General features: G+C 42.3%; 1 protein-coding gene across 3 annotated transcripts in view; it reads right to left on the bottom strand.

The window, feature by feature from the left end:
• Positions 1-16,061, bottom strand: part of mettl22 (methyltransferase 22, Kin17 lysine) — a 179,005-nt gene that overhangs the window by 32,582 nt on the left and 130,362 nt on the right. For all 3 annotated transcript variants that reach the window (XM_070980235.1, XM_070980237.1, XM_070980236.1), the window contains one exon: positions 1,395-1,497. In XM_070980235.1, coding sequence (XP_070836336.1) covers positions 1,395-1,497 — 103 coding nt within the window. The remainder of the gene's footprint in view (positions 1-1,394; positions 1,498-16,061) is intronic.

The following is a 16,061-nucleotide window of genomic DNA, read 5'->3' as shown; positions in this document are numbered from 1 at the left end:
TCAGGACCTTTAATGGTACGGAAATTTTTTGTACCCTTCTGCAAATCTGTGCCTCAATACAATCCTGTCTCGGAGGTTGACAGACAATTCCTCTGACTTCATGGCTTGGTTTCTGCTCTGACATGCACTGGGACCTTATATAGACAGGTGTGTGCTTTTCCAAATCATGTCCAGTCAGTGGAATTTACGACAGGTGGACTCCAGTCGAGTTGTCGAAACATCTTAAGGATGATCGGTGGAAACAGGATGCACCTGTTTTAATAAAACTGCAAAGATTTCTAAAAAACAAAAAACAAAACAAAACAAAAAACAAAAAAAAAACAACACTTTTTGAATTTAATCCATTTTGGAAAAAGGCTGTAACATAAAATGTGGGGAAAGTGAAGGGGTGTAAATAATTTCCAATTGCACTGTATAGCTTTGGAGACCTCCTCCCCAAATACCTTTCTGATTTAGCTTTGTATCCAAGCATTTATGTTACTTCCAGAAACTGAAAATCCGACATTCACATCCACTTCACGCTTAGACTGGCCAGCTGTGCAGAGGTGACAAAGCAGTCAGAGCTGTGCTTAGCTGTCTTTTCATTCCTGACACAAATACATTGGTCACTTTTCACAGGAACAAATAAGTATAACACTACGAAAGACTTCCCGGGGAGACTGTCTGAGGATATGCAGTTATCCCCACTTTGCTTTCTTTATGACTTTTCATTCTGCCTTTGAATTTGGCCTTGATTTCCAAAATGACTTAACATGTCATTTGAACCGTTTATTTTCTAGCATAACTCTTATGTTACAGTGTCTGTGCCATCCATGCATAAAAAAACACACAGTACTTTTGTCTCTGACCAGAGTAGATATAAAATGTAATTTCAATTCTAACAGCTGTATGATGACAATAAGTATTTTCATCTGACGAAGCATAGCACAAAGTCAAGCAGGCCATGGAGCTCAAGCTCAATTTGCATTCTAGCTTTATTGACTGATGGCTCAGCTGATCTCAAACCAGCTCAGATCAGCTGACAGCTCAGCTGATTCTCTGCTTGCACCCTTTTGGCACATCTCAAACATGGCACTATATTTAAGCTGTCATAGCCTGTTTACCCTCTCTGCTTCCTCTGCAAGCTATGTCCGACTTAATCAGTGTCATTTCTGCTGTCATTAATGCCTCCTCCATTCTGGTCCCCATGGGGTCTTTGCTGCTACTCTCCCTTCTATAGACTTTCCATGTAGGCACATGCAAGAACAGAGAGGGGCTCTCTGCTTCAGGCCTTTCATGTAAGGATGTGTAAGGGAAGGGAGGTCCCATAACAGAGCCATACTACCAAATGTAATTTATGCAGTATTAATAAATATAATTGACATAAAGTTGTCCTGACTGAATTTGGAGCTTACCTTTTCTCTATGGTGATGAAGATAGTGCAGGTGTGAGGAAAGTTACTGCAGAGTCGGTACAGTGTTCGGAAAAGGCCATCTGTCAGATCGTCATCATAGCAAACTGGTGACACAAAAAACAAATGTAAATATTTTTTTCAAATTTTTTGTCAGTCTGTGTATGTGCTCTTTGTAGTTCTATTATTCATATTGTAGCTGCAAAGACTAAAGCCAGAGCTGTAATATGTTTACCCGAGAAAAATATTCTCTTTCTAAATATTTATGTCCATGAACTGCTCTGCTGATTAAGTTATTTTGCCATTAAACTGAAAATTCTTTGGGTGCCTACAGAATAAAAATAGACTCCTCCAGCTCAGGTTACCCTGTAATAGTTGACTAAATTGTGAGAACAGTCCTAGTTGGCCAAGTTTTCATTGGCCAGTTAGTCACAGGAAAAAGCCATGTTGTTATGGCGAGTACACAAGTAACAGTGGGACAGTTGCAACACAGACTTTTTGTCTTGTAACATGAAACTTGCTAACTGGAATGCAGTGGGGGAGTCAACTCCAGATATTTTCTTCGTAAAGGGATGGTTTACATTCATAATATTTAATTAGATTAGACATAATAATTTAAGGATTCTTATTGCATGCCATAATTACATTGCATAGATCTTGTACTCATCATCTTCTGTTTATCTGTGTCCAGGTTGCAGTGGCAGCAGCCTCAGCAAGGAAGGCCAGACAGCCCTCTCCCCAGCCACTTCCTGCTGAGGGATCTTAAGGCGTTCCCAGGCCAGCGGAGAGACATAATCCCTCCAGTGTGTCTCCTCCCTGACAGACATGCCCAGAACACCTCCCTGGGGAGACGTCCAGGAGGCATCCTCACCAGATGCCCGAACCACTTCAGCTGGTTCTCCTTGACATGGAGAAGCAGCAGCTCAACTCCGAGCCCTGTCCGGATGTCCAAGCTCCTCACTCTATCTCTAAGGCTAAGCCCAGACACCCTGCAGAGGAAACTCATTTTGGTCACCTGTATTCCTAATCTTGTTCTCTCAGTCATTACCCATAGTTCATCACCATAGGTGAGGGTTGAGAGCTTCGCCTTCCGGCTTAGCTCCCTCTTCACTGGACTTCAACAGACTGTTTGAGCACCTGCATCACTGCAACCACCCCCCCGCCAACATTTGTACGTGGGGCACACGTGGGTAATAAACAGGCTGAAAAACGGGCTCCATATGGGATTGTCTGATGGGCCTCATATGGGATTGTCTGCGGGTTCCATGGTGGCCCCATGCCCAGTGCCCATGTGGGTTTCATGCAGGATTAGACTAGGTCTTAAGTGGACCCCAACTGGGCAACATACGAAGGACCCATCTTGGTCCCAGCTTCAAGTTCTATCTCGGTACTCTATGGGCAAAACATGGGCTGAAATATGGGTTGCAAGTGGGATTGTCCGCGGGTTCCATGGTGGCCACATGCTAATTGCCCATGTGGGTTTCAAGTAGGGGGTGGAGCAGCAGGTAGTGCACGTGCCTCACAGCAAGAAGGTTGCCGGTTCGATCCCCAGGTCGGGTGGGGCCTTTCTGTGTGAAGTTTGCATGTTCTTCCTGTGCATGCGTGGGTTCTCTCCGGGCACTCCGGCTTCCTCCCACAGACTAAAAACATGCTCATTAGGTTAACTGGTGACTCTAAATTGTCCTTAGGTGTGAGTGTGAGCATGAATGACTGTTTGTCTTTGTATGTTGCCCTGCAATCGGCTGGCGACCAGTTCAGGGTGTACCACGCCTTTCGCCCAATGACAGCTGGGATAGGCTGCATCCCCCCCGCAACCCTGAAAGGGATAGTCGGGAATAGAAAATGGATGGATGGATGGATGGATGGATGGATGGATGGATGGATGGATGGATTGATGGATGGTTTCAAGTAGGATTAGGCTAGGTGTTAAGTGGGCCCTAAATGGACAACATATGCAGGGCCCATCTTGGTCCCAGCTTCAAGTTCTATGTGGGCAAAAATGGGTTGCAAGTTGGATTGTCTGTAGGTTCCATGGTGGCCCCATGCTAATTGCCCATGTGGGTTTCATGCAGGATTAGAGTAGGTGTTAAGTGGGCCCCAACTGGGCAACATACGCAGGACCCAGTCTGGTCCTAGTTTCAAGTTCTATGTGGGTACTACATGGGGAAAACAAAGGTTGCAAGTGGGATTGTTAACAAGTTCTATAATGGGCCCATTTCAACTTAACCCAATGGGCTCTATTTTTGACTGCGCCGCCAGCACGGCGCAGTAGTATTTTTGCGCAGCGCAGGCAGGTGCACAGCACACTTGGTATTTTGGTAAACCGAAACGTACAGAGGTGCACCAGGATGGGCGTTGCGGCGCAGTAGGGGGAAGGTGTCGGCATAATGAGCCGACGCAATGGGATTTTCGACCATTTTGGTCCACACCGGTGGCGTAAAAGTGTGCTGAAAGCTTGCCACCCCAGACTTGGTCAACTCTGTGCGCCAGCGGTGCACCACCGGGCAAGTGTATTTTCATAAACCGACGGAGTCGTCACCAACACCTTACAGTCAGGTTTCCACAGTGTCTGGCATTTCACTGCGATCAATAATTAGCGACAGCCACGATTCAATGCAACTGTCTGAGTCAGCACATACAGTCAGACCTATATTTTGATCAGCATCTCATCTGACCACATCGCATTCGGCAAGCACATTCGGCACGCGTATTGGTCACTCACCCTGACCGAATGTACACAGGTGAAACTGGGATGCAAACTAATCAATTAACGTCACTGTGCCAATCAGAAACAGCTGTGACCTCCTACAGAGCATATATACTGCATCTATCTCAGAGCACTCGAGCAACAGAGAGAGACAGACACATGGAAAAAACGTAAGTGAAGATCGTTGTCCGCTATTACCCATGTCATTTCATTCCAAATGCAAATGTTATCATTGTAATGCTTGTTATCTACAAAGATGGAGTACATCATTGCTTTGAGGAGGATGAGGAGGAGGCCACGGATTTACCATCTAAGGACCTCATATTTAGACATCAGAATCAGAATCAGAAATCCTTTTATCCCCGAGGGGAAATTGTTTTTGTTGCAGTGCTCCTTACAAGAATAGAATTAGAATAAAATTAGAAAAGAAAGAAAAGAGAGAGAACTATATATATATATATATATATATATATATATATATATATATATATATATATAAGCAAATATAAAAACAAAATATTTATATTGAGAATATATACATATCAACAAAATATACCACAAAATATAGAACAGAATGTAAAACAATATATATATATACTGAGAAAAAATAAACAGTATATACAAACGGGTGTGCAAAGTAATACAAACGGATGTCATGAGACATAAGTGATGTCAGTCTCCTCCTGGGAGAAGTTTGGGCATCGGACACTTTCCTGTGTGGTCTCAGACCCCGTTTACATTCAGGGAAAACACATATGTTTTCATGCATTTATTTTTTATTTTTTTCATGGAAAACAATCATTTTTAAAAACTCTGGCCAAAGTGGAGATTTCTGAAAACGCCGTTTTTTTGTCGGTGTGTAAACAGGGTTAAACAGCATTTTTGGTTCTGAAACGTCACAACATGCCACTGAATACTTAACGTTATGTGAGCAACCTATATTTACACTCGCGCCCATAGGTTTGCCATAGTTCTGATGCGCTCGACCGCGTGTTTATCCGGGTTCATGTAAACGACAACATTTTTGATAATGATGTTGTGTGCACGATGTTACGATGGGCCAAAATATCCGTTTTCCAAAATACCCTGTTACGCGTAAACGTAGGGCCAGTCATCCTCGAAACTTTCCATCCACCTTGCCAGCGGCGTTCTTAAAGGTTAGGCGAGGTTGATTAAAGGTTAGCTGCTGTGATTAGTGAAAATCTGACTCGTCTGTTTCAAACCCACTCCACGCCTTCTCCCCTCCGTATTTCCGAGTTGCGCTGCTGGGTGGGACTGAGATGAGAAGGGGGAGAAGATGCACCAGTGGCGCAGTGCAAGAAAATACCAAAGTCTGCGCCACCACGCCCCATCGGCGCAGCGGACCTGACTTTGTGCCGCGCCTGCGCCGTGCTGGCGGTGGAGTCGAAAATAGAGCCCCATGAATTTTACGCAGATTTACACTCGTAGTTAGGGAAGGCCCATGTTGGCCCCACGCAGATTGCACACAGTGGATTTCACACTGGACAGTAGATGTACACATTTACATAAAAGGTATAACTAAAACCCCATCTAGTAAATTCTAGTGCAAAACAGATACTGCACAGTCGGTCAAAAATAAATTCACATGAAAAGAATGTTAGTCTCTTGCAGGGGTCCAGTGTGAGTGCAGGTTTTCATTTACAACCAAGCAGGAGGAAATCAGACTTGACAATCACAGTGGATTGGCCGCATCAGGCGTGCTCTTGCTTGGTGGGAATGAAAACCTGCAGTCATACTGGACCCCTGGAATAGACTAACATTTTTTCTTGTAAATTTATCATATATACCAACCATTTGTGGGCTGTATTGTCCATCCTTGATCAATGCTACCCCACTGACCACAATAAAAGTTGATGCATGCCTCCCTCATTCACAGACAAACTACTGTTAACGTGACACAGCATTTTTACATGTTTACACTTATATATTATTGCCTCAGGCAAATCTGAGTAGCAGCACAACACAAATAAATTAACTATTTCAATAGCAGAGAGAACATTAGAGCACACAGTGAGACTACTATCTTTTTAAATTCAACTTTATTTAACAAGCTATGAAAGCATCATAAACATGCTTGGAACCATGAAAACAGCACTTAATAACAGAACAGCCTAATAAAAGAAAAGTTTCTTCACTTTCTCAAAGCAGCACTTAATAAAAGAATAGCATAATAAAAGGGAATGGTTTCTTAAATACTTAAGTTGTCTTTGACACCCTCTGTCCTCCTCTGTCTCTTGCCCCGGTGAACCACTTAGAGAGTGCCCTCTCAGCTTCTTGTTGGTTCACTTTTGCTGTCATTGCGGTCTTCTTAAGAGCCTCTGTAAAACAATTTTGGGTCAAGAATATATCAGCTAACATTACAAACAGCATTTTTTTGTTTTTTTTGTTTTTTAACACCACTTAGAATGAAACCATGGCCAATTTCATGGACATACTGGCAGAAGTATGACAGATATAATGGAAAATCAGTATGGATTCTAAGTTCAAGAAAAGATTCATTTACCAAGTATTTGCAGTAATTGTTACACCTCAACCTTCCCAGGACAATTCACTTCATGATATAAAGACTACCCACATTTGCAGTCTGCCTCTTATATCTGCCACCATGGAAACCTAGGGCCAAAAGGACAGAAAAAAAAGGTTTACATGCAGGTTTACAAAGTCATTATGTAATTCCATATAATGCAATACATAAAAAAGTTAAGAAATAAATGTTAACTTACAACAGCAGACATTAGACTGCGGTCCTCTAGTTTCTCATCAAGAGCCTCAACATCAGCTTGAGTGTTCAGAGAGAGGACCACTCCTTCAGGAACCTCTATCAGTGATGCAACTTGCTTCATTAGCAGGGCATTTAACATCTTACTATGAACCCGTTGGTTCTCCTTCTCTAAACTCCTATAAGTGTAAGAAGTTTAGAGAACATAGCTTCACAAGTGGGGCTGGCAACTCTCTGGGCAGAGTTGGTGACAACTTGTTGAGCAGTGGGGCTGGGGACCTGCTGGACAGTGGAGCATGTGACTCGAGCAGTGGGGCTGGTCAAAGGAGTTTTTCTGGGGGAGTGGGTGGAAGTTCCTCTGAATCAGAATGCTCACTTGATTCTGGTTGCTTGCTCGCTTGACTCTGGAGTTTTGCACATGACCTAGAGAGGTTAACATGAACATATAAGGTACACCATACTTACTGCCTCCATATTATTTCTAGAGGAAATTATCTTTAACCTGCATTCCCCTATGAACACCTATCTCTTTCTTTTTAAAGAAAGACATTGCTTTATTAGACACGTACACACACAGAGTTTACAGTGGGGGGAAACTGCACACGCCATGCACATTGTGAAACTAGTTTCTCCGCATTTAACCCATCCCGTCACGTCCTTCCTCCATGGCAGACCAGGAGCAGTGGGCAAAAACAGAGTCGAACCAGGACCGTCTAGCTGTGAGGCGACAGTGTTACCACTTGTTCCATCGAACCATCTTTCATGTCTGTCAGGTCTGTTGTATGCTCAGCTTGATGTAGCTTTACCCTGGCATATGCATAAGCAGCTGTAAAATAAAATGAAACAAAAATTGCAGTGAGGCAGATATTAAAATAGAAATAGATTTCCTTAAGTCTTTACAACAATGAAAGCACATGCATGCACATACATGATATCAAGCAGAGATGTGTAATCTGCAACGGATTCATGTGCTTGTAGGTTTTCTTTCCAGCCAAGCATGAGCACACCTGATACGGCTAATCAGCTGTGTGACGATGAGATGTGGATTTCAAAATACATGTGTGCTGTCCGGATAAGCCGCTGGTGAAGGACTTTTTCAGCCTTTTTGACTCTTTTAATCTCGTAGTGTGTGTGTCTGGTCCCACACACGAACACGGACATACATTAGACCTGGTTCTGTCTCACGGGGTGTCTGTGTTTAACCTGGAGGTCTGTGACAGTGTGTTCTCTGACCTGCCTGTGTTATTTGATGCTGGTTTCTCCTGTGCTGCAGTCAAATCTGGCGCTCCTGCTTGGCGCTGTCGGGTTTTTAAGCCTCTCACTGCCAGTCAGTTCTTTGCTGCTTTTGACCAGCTCTGTGTTCCCTCTGACTCGACTCCCCCTGATGCAGAGGAGCTCAGTTCTTGGTTTCACTCCTCCTGTAAAGCCATTCTGGACTCTGTGGCTCCATTAAAAACTAGGCAGCCTAAAGCTACACCTGAGCCTTGGTTAAATGACAGGACTCGTGCAGCTAGACGGGAGTGCCGTAAAGCTGAACGCAGGTGGAAGAAGGACAAGCTGCAGGTCTCACTTCAAATCTTAAAGGACTGCTGGCGCAAGTACCAGAACACTGTCAAAGAGACCAAAAGAGAACACCTGTCAGACATTATTGTGTGCAATCGCCATAACCCACATGTGTTATTCAAAACCATCGACTGCCCCACAGTCTGTTGGTATTGAAGCATCCCCTGAATTGTGCAATAACTTCCTGCATTTTTTCATTGATAAAGTTGTTGCACAAGGGCTCTCATCTCAGCTCCTACATCTGACCCCTCTGTGTCTGTTCCCTGCCCGGCTGTGTTTGATAAGTTTGAACCTGTGACTCTGTCATATTTAGAGGATCTGGTCAGCCATATTAAGCCATCAGGCTCCCCTCACGATGCTGTCCCTCCTCATTTCTTTAAAGAGGTTTTCCGCAGTATAGGGCAGTTGGTCCTTACCATTATTAACAGCAGCTTGTCTTCTGGTGTTGTCCCCAGAAGTTTTAAACACGCAGTAGTGCAACCCCTGCTAAAGAAACCTGGCCTTGACCCTGCGATAGTGGCTAATTTCAGGCCCATCTCCAAGCTGCCTTTTATTTCAAAAATCTTAGAGAAAGTTGTCTACGCTCAGCTGAAGTGCTTTCTGGATGAACATGATATTCTTGAGGTCTTCCAGTCTGGTTTTCAAAACTCTACATAGCACAGAATCAGCGTTACTCAGGGTCTTCAATGACATCCTCCTGGCTAATGATTCAGGTGACTATGTAATTCTTGTCTTGCTGGACCTAACTGCTGCCTTTGACACAGTAGACCACAATATTTTAGTATCTTGGCTGCAGCATCTAGTGGGCATCTGTGGTAGTGTACTGGAATGGTTTAAGTCATATCTGGCAGACAGAACTATGTGTGTGAACATTGCTGTTTCTGAATCTTCCTCTGCTCCTCTGCTATATGGGGTTCCACAGGGCTCAATTTTAGGCCCCTTACTCTTTTCATTGTATTTATTTCCTCTGGGTTCCATTCTGAGAAAACATGGCATCTCTTTACACTGTTATGCTGATGACAGTCAGATATATGTGCCACTGAAGAAAAAACATGCTTTCTCTATTAAACAACTTCTGTTATGTCTTGACGACATCAAAGCCTGGATGGCCCTGAACTTTTTAAATTTTAATGAAAAGAAAACGGAGGTGTTGATGTTTTGGACCCAGTGGCCCCTGTGAACCTTTGTTACTTCTTGGCTGGATTACTATAACGCACTTTATTTTGGAGTCAGCCAGACTTCCCTCTCACGTCTCCAGTTGGTCCAGAACGCTGCTGCTCGTCTCCTGACTGGAACACGTAAGAGGGAACACATAACTGCCATCCTGGCCTCCCTCCACTGGTTGCCTGTGCATTTTAGAGTTCACTTTAAGATTCTTTTATTTGTTTTTAAATCTTTAAATGGTCTCGCCCCGCCTTACCTCTCTGAGCTGCTTCATCTTTACGCTCCTGCTCGGTGCCTCAGGTCAGCTGATCAGCTGCTCCTGGAGGTACCGAGGTTGAAGTTGAAGTTGAAGCTCAGAGGGGATCGTACCTTTTCTGTCGCTGCCCCAAGATTATGGAACGACCTACCTTTGTGCATTAGACAGGCCCCCTCATTGTCCATTTTTAAAACTCGTCTTAAAGCACATTTTTATTCCTTGGCTTTCGACCAAGCTTGAGACCTTGCTCCTGTTTTATTGTGTCTATTGTTTTTATTGTTTGTCTTATATTTTAGGTTTATTTATTAATTTTATTTATTTATGTTCCTATGTGTAACACTTTGTCACAGCTGTGGTTGTTTTTTAAAGTGCTTTATAAATAAAGTTGAGTTGAGAGTTGAGAATCAAGTGTGGTGCGATCCTGCTTGGTTGGAATGAAAATCTCCAGTTACAGTAGTTTGGACAGCACTATAGAGAACAAATGACTGGAAAAAGAATAAACTGGGGTGTCAAAGAAGCCTTTAAATAAGTAAAGTAAATAGAACAGTAGTTACTCTAATGAGGAAAGCTGTTGTTACCTGCATTTCCTATCACATGCACATTACAGAGAATCCAGTTTTTGGCTGGTGGTGTGCCCCCTTCCACGGCCTTGGTTACATTGAGCAATGTGACTGGTGGCACAAGCATCATGTTCCATCAGTGCCCTTGAACCACAATGATGTCCACCTTCTTGCAGCCATTGGGGTCAACTTCATCCACAAACTCCACTACACTGAAAGATGACATCCTGCAAAGTTCATCAAGTCATGTACTCTCTAGCTGAGGCAAAGCCACAAACATATCCCAAAGAGGCAATAAAAACAGTGGTTTTGTAAAGTCTGTTACTGTAGCACTGGCAAGCTGACCAGACAGTTTTGACAGTACACAAACTCCAAGAGAAGTTGAATCAATGGGGTACTTGAAAAAACATTCCCCTGTCTCAAAAAAGTTCATACACCACATTTTCCCAGTGGAATGCATAATGTTCCTCACAATGGCAACTCTGCCCTCCAGTTCAAAAAAGTTGGTGCCTCTGCAGTTTGAGATTATTGTGTCTTTGTGTACACATCTTATACTGAACACTCTGATGCATGGAAAAATCTTTTGGCATTGGCCCAGATGCATGGGGCTGTTTCAGTTCAACAACTTCAGGCATTTCTTTAGACATTTGAGCAATGTTTCCTCTAATTTTTTCATGTCTGGGCATACACACAAACTCCCTGAGTACACTGTGGACCACTGTGAGCAACATCAGACGTGCACGCTGTGGCCAGAAACACCAGTATTGCACCTGTCCAAAACCTGAGATCATAGCAAGTTACATGGCTTATTAAAAGAATCAAATTGCTGCAGTAATTTCCGTTTACTTTTAATATAAGTGATTTGGCCCACTTAAAATGAAAAAGACAAAATCTTGATGTTCATGAGCTGTGTAGTGTGTTATATGCCAGTGTGAGGGTACTGCTGTGGCCTGGGTGAGGGAGAGTCCTGCTGTGGTCTGGGTGAGGTTCCTGCTGTGGTCTAGGTGAGGGTCCTGCTCTGGAAGAATTGAGACATGTACACCTTTCAGAGATAAAATTTTGTTCACATTAAAACATTTGATTTTTGTACAATGACGTGTGCTCTTTGTAAAATATATAATTTTTTTTTTTATTTGCGTTTCTACTACACATAAATTATCTTGTAGTAACAGTATTTAATGATTAATACCCATAAATGAAAATTCTTAATAAATTACACTAGAATAAGCACAAATCTGACTTAAATTTCACCTTATTTTTCCCATCTGTCCTCCTCACTTTTCCAATGGTTGTACACTTTGTCTAGGTTGATGGCCCTGTCTGCTTCTTGCGTTGACTTTATGCACATCAGCTGGTCCAAATGTTCCACTTCAAGACAATTTCTGTATGGCGTTTTGCAGACCTTTCTCACTCAAAAGAGAAAAAATCTCACCCAGTTTTACTGCTTGTTCTTCTGTTTGCACACACTCCGAAAGCCATTCCATCTTAAAAGAACCGCATTTCTTTTAAACTTTAGCTTGGTGAGTGGATGTGCCATTGCCTGTTTGTTTCACCATAATAAGGGATTAGTAGTATTTGCACCGCAATGTTACCTAGCTAACCTGCAAAACGTCTATGATGTTGTGATGTGAACACATTTGCTTTTGGTAGTTCAACTATTTGACCTAAAATAGGCCACCACTGCATATTAGAGATCCTAGAAAGAGGCAGTCCATCAACTTTCACATGAAGAGTCAATGTATCTGTTGTCTGTTCATGCTCCATTGTCATGTTCTGACAGTATTGCACTTGCAAGCCCAAAGTGGTAGTAGCTTCCCTGTCCCATCACTTTGACATCACAATTCTTTAATGTACCAAGGAGGGTTCAGGGATCCTGAGGTACATCCACACCTAGCTCCAAAAGTATAGGTATAGCTAGTAGCTCTGATAGTGCAGAATGAGGCACATGCCAGTTAGCTGCCCATTCAGCCAATTTCCTCTTAGCGTCAGAGTGGGGTTTCTCTTCAGCAAAATCACAGGTCAGTTCTTCATCAGGGTCACTAGCCATGTACAACTCATCCACTTCACTATCAAAGTCAAATTCCAGATTTCCAACTTCATCAGCATTACCTGTACTCCCTGTTCCACCACCTGCACTTCCTGGTCACCGTCTGCACTTCCTGGTCCATAGCTTGTACTTCCTGGTCACCTGACTGCACTTCCTGGTCAACCACCTGATCTGCCTGCTCCACAGTCTCAAGGCTCATGAAATGCTGCTGCACTCTAGCTTTGATCCTCCTCCTCCTTGTCCTTGAACTGCCATAAAAGTAATCGATTTCACTATCCAAAAAATTGTGTTGTTTCCTGAGTTTAAAGGGTGCATTATGGTAAAATGATGTCATTTTCCTGAATTATCTGACAATTCAACATGAAGGCATGTCACTGTCAAAAATCAAGAGCAGATTATCTCTGCTCATGCAATGCAAATAATATCAGAGTACACAGAACCATACTTGAGCTCAGAACATTGTAATTGTAGCCTGAAAGGAGAAAACCATGTTTTGAGCATGTGCAGTATCTGAACAACTACTGTCAGTGCTCTCCTGCTCTTGAAGTGCACATACTCACTCAGGAGTGTTTTTTCTTTTTGACAGGAAGTGGCCAGACCCAGTCACCATAGTATCCATAAATAATTGGTTATGGTGGTCTTACCATCTTTTTGATTGGCCATTCTTGCATCTGTGCAAGGACGAAAGGAGCTGCCTGATAACAAACTATCAACATACTTTACACTAGCTAAATAAATAAAAGTGACTTTTATGCTGTCAAAAAAAAAGCCACACTGTGACAAGTAACCACACACTGCTGTCTGTTGGTTTCATCCTTATTGATCTACTTTTCAAATACACTTTCCACAGAAACATATAGACTACTGCGAATAATCACATCCATCCATCCATCCATTATCTATACCGCCTATCCCTTTCGGGGTTGCGGGGGGCTGGAGCCTATCCCAGCTACAATGGGCGAGAGGCGGGGTACACCCTGAACCGGTATAATCACATCCAAAAATACTATTTTCTAACTCATACAAGAAAAAGAATAACATAGGCAAAAGAAAATAAGCCTTAGAAATGTCTAATTTATTCTTACTGAAGTAAAATTTTCTGATTCTTCTAAGATAACAGCAAATTAGTATATTTAAAGACATCTAAAATACGTTGGTAAATTATGTCTAATAAGAATAAATCAGGCATTTCTCAGGCTTTATTTTCTTTTTGTTGTTCTTGTCTTTGGCCGTTTGTTTCATGCTTATGTATGTACGTAACACTTGAAAAGTAGATCAATACGGATGAAAACCAACTGACAACAGTGAGTAGTTGTTGTTTTTTTACTCAATTCAAGTCAAAAGAGAAAGTAAAAATGCTTATGGATTTTAAAAAGCTAATGATTTTTTGCAATAAAGCCTCATTTGCATGGCTGTTAGATGTCAGCATGGTTAAACTGTCAGATCTATCCATCAAATCCATGCTATATCATGCGCTAACATATTGAACTGTAGCCTTTATGCAGAAAATACACACAATGTGTCTGTCTACCTGTTCTAACATTATCAAACTACACTAATACTTCAATATACAAAAATAAAAATCAATGGATAGTTTAATAAGTTGAATATAACACTGTACTTTATGCAAGTCATTAGGATCAAATAAAGAGGATGAAATATTTTCCTCTATTGCAGTGAGAAGAAACAGATTTATTGCCCAAAATTAAATTCATATACTGAACCATATAATACTGCTGAACTGTATGAGATGCACAGTAGTGAATGCCATCTGTGTGAGAGTGGCCGTATGTAAGTATGTTCTACGTGTATGTGTGAGTGCTGTGTTTTTAACCCCTGCCCTTCCCCCTCCTGCTCATTGCGTACACACAGAGGCCACCACACATCATGTAGTTGACCAATCATGTGCGGCTTGAACAGGATAAAAAAATAGAAAAAAACCCAAAGCGGCTCCTGCTCCGGCTCCAGCTCCCAGGCAGGAGCTGGCTCCCATTGTTCACTTCTAAGAGCCGTTTCGTTCGCAACCGACACATCAGTAACTGACAGCACACAGAGAGGTTGTCTGTTGTACTGTATTATCAGCATGCACAGACACATACCGCAGTGCCTCCGACAGGTCTTTACGGCACTTCATGGGTGTTTTATTTAGAATCCTAGCTCTTCATCAACTCTGACTGTTTTAAATTATCCCTCTTGTTGTCTTGTGTTCTGTTAATTACCTTTGTCTTCCCTGTCAAAATTGACCGTTCCCTTTTAGCTGATTATCAATCCATTAATATTTATATATTATCACCTAATGTTGTGTTTCATGTTTTTATCAACTCAAATTTTTGTGAACAATACCAGTTTTGAACTTCCATTTGCTATTTATGGCCTGACATTGACCCACCACGCCCACCCACCCATGCCAATTTGTGGTCAATGAGCATTATATTGTATATATATTAGATTAGGTTAGACATATTGTGCTATTGTTTCACAGATTACCTAGTTTCAATGTCTAACAAGGACTTTTGTTTTGAAACCATTGAAAATTATTAGATAGTGACACAAAATGCTATGTTCCCAATCAAAATTGACTTGTATGATTTATATAGTAGAGAACAAAGCATATGAACAAAATCAAGCCCAACCAAAAAACAAATCTTATTCTCTGTTTCTCTTGGTCCTTTTGAAAAAATGAAAAGCAAAAAAAGATAAGTCGAAAAAAAAAAAATTCACAATATGTCATGTTGCGTGTTTTCATGCACATGTTGGACAGTGTGTTGTAATTTTGGCATGTGCCTTGCAAATAGATGCTCTACATTTGTGGCACACAAGGCTGGTTCTGGCATGTCTTGGTGCATACAGTTTGCACCTCTTCCTCTTCCTCTTCCTGGTGGCTCTTGCTTCTGATGCTTGAACATCTCTCACTCTCTTGTGTCCTGGTCATCGAAATACAACACCTGGGGAAGTGAAAAGTCTTCAGGGACATTGTGGCTCAAAAGATTGCAGACTCTTACTTACTTACAGAATCTTTATGCCATAGGCTGAGGGTGGATTCATTGTTGGATCTGTAGACACTGGACAGAATCGAGATACCCACGTAGGGTTGAATGTCCTTTCGGTCTACCTCCTCCCAGGCATTGTTGTACACCTATATCTCCTCCAAGTTGGTCATGTTCATGACTGTTGTTTGGATTTCCTCTGTCAGGAACAGTTTTAAGCAGGACTTTACGTCATCCACCCAGGATATGGTATACCTTGACCATTGAGTGTTCTTGATGACATTTTTTGCTGACAGCCAACCTCTCCTCTCAGGTGGGGATGAACGCCAGGACAAAGACCCTTTCTTTGAATGGAATTTAACCACAGCAGGAGCATCCTCTTCACACTGGATTGTTCCCAATCAGTAGTCTCTTCATCTTGATCATATTCTGTGTCATCCTCATCGTCTGACACCTTTCCTTCAAAGGCATCTTCAATCTCGTTTTCCTCCCCTCTCCCCTCCTCATCAGTGTCATGGTCAAAGAAATAATCTGAAGCCTCAGCCATTGTGCTGCCACAGAAGTCAATTTAGACACACACACACACACACACACACACACACACACACACACACACACACACACACACACACACACCTCTATACACT

The sequence above is a fragment of the Chaetodon trifascialis genome, chromosome 15 (genome assembly GCF_039877785.1).
Source record: "Chaetodon trifascialis isolate fChaTrf1 chromosome 15, fChaTrf1.hap1, whole genome shotgun sequence".
NCBI lineage: Eukaryota > Metazoa > Chordata > Actinopteri > Chaetodontiformes > Chaetodontidae > Chaetodon > Chaetodon trifascialis.
Note: the sequence above shows the minus strand (reverse complement) of the source record. Positions and strands in the feature narration are given on the sequence as shown.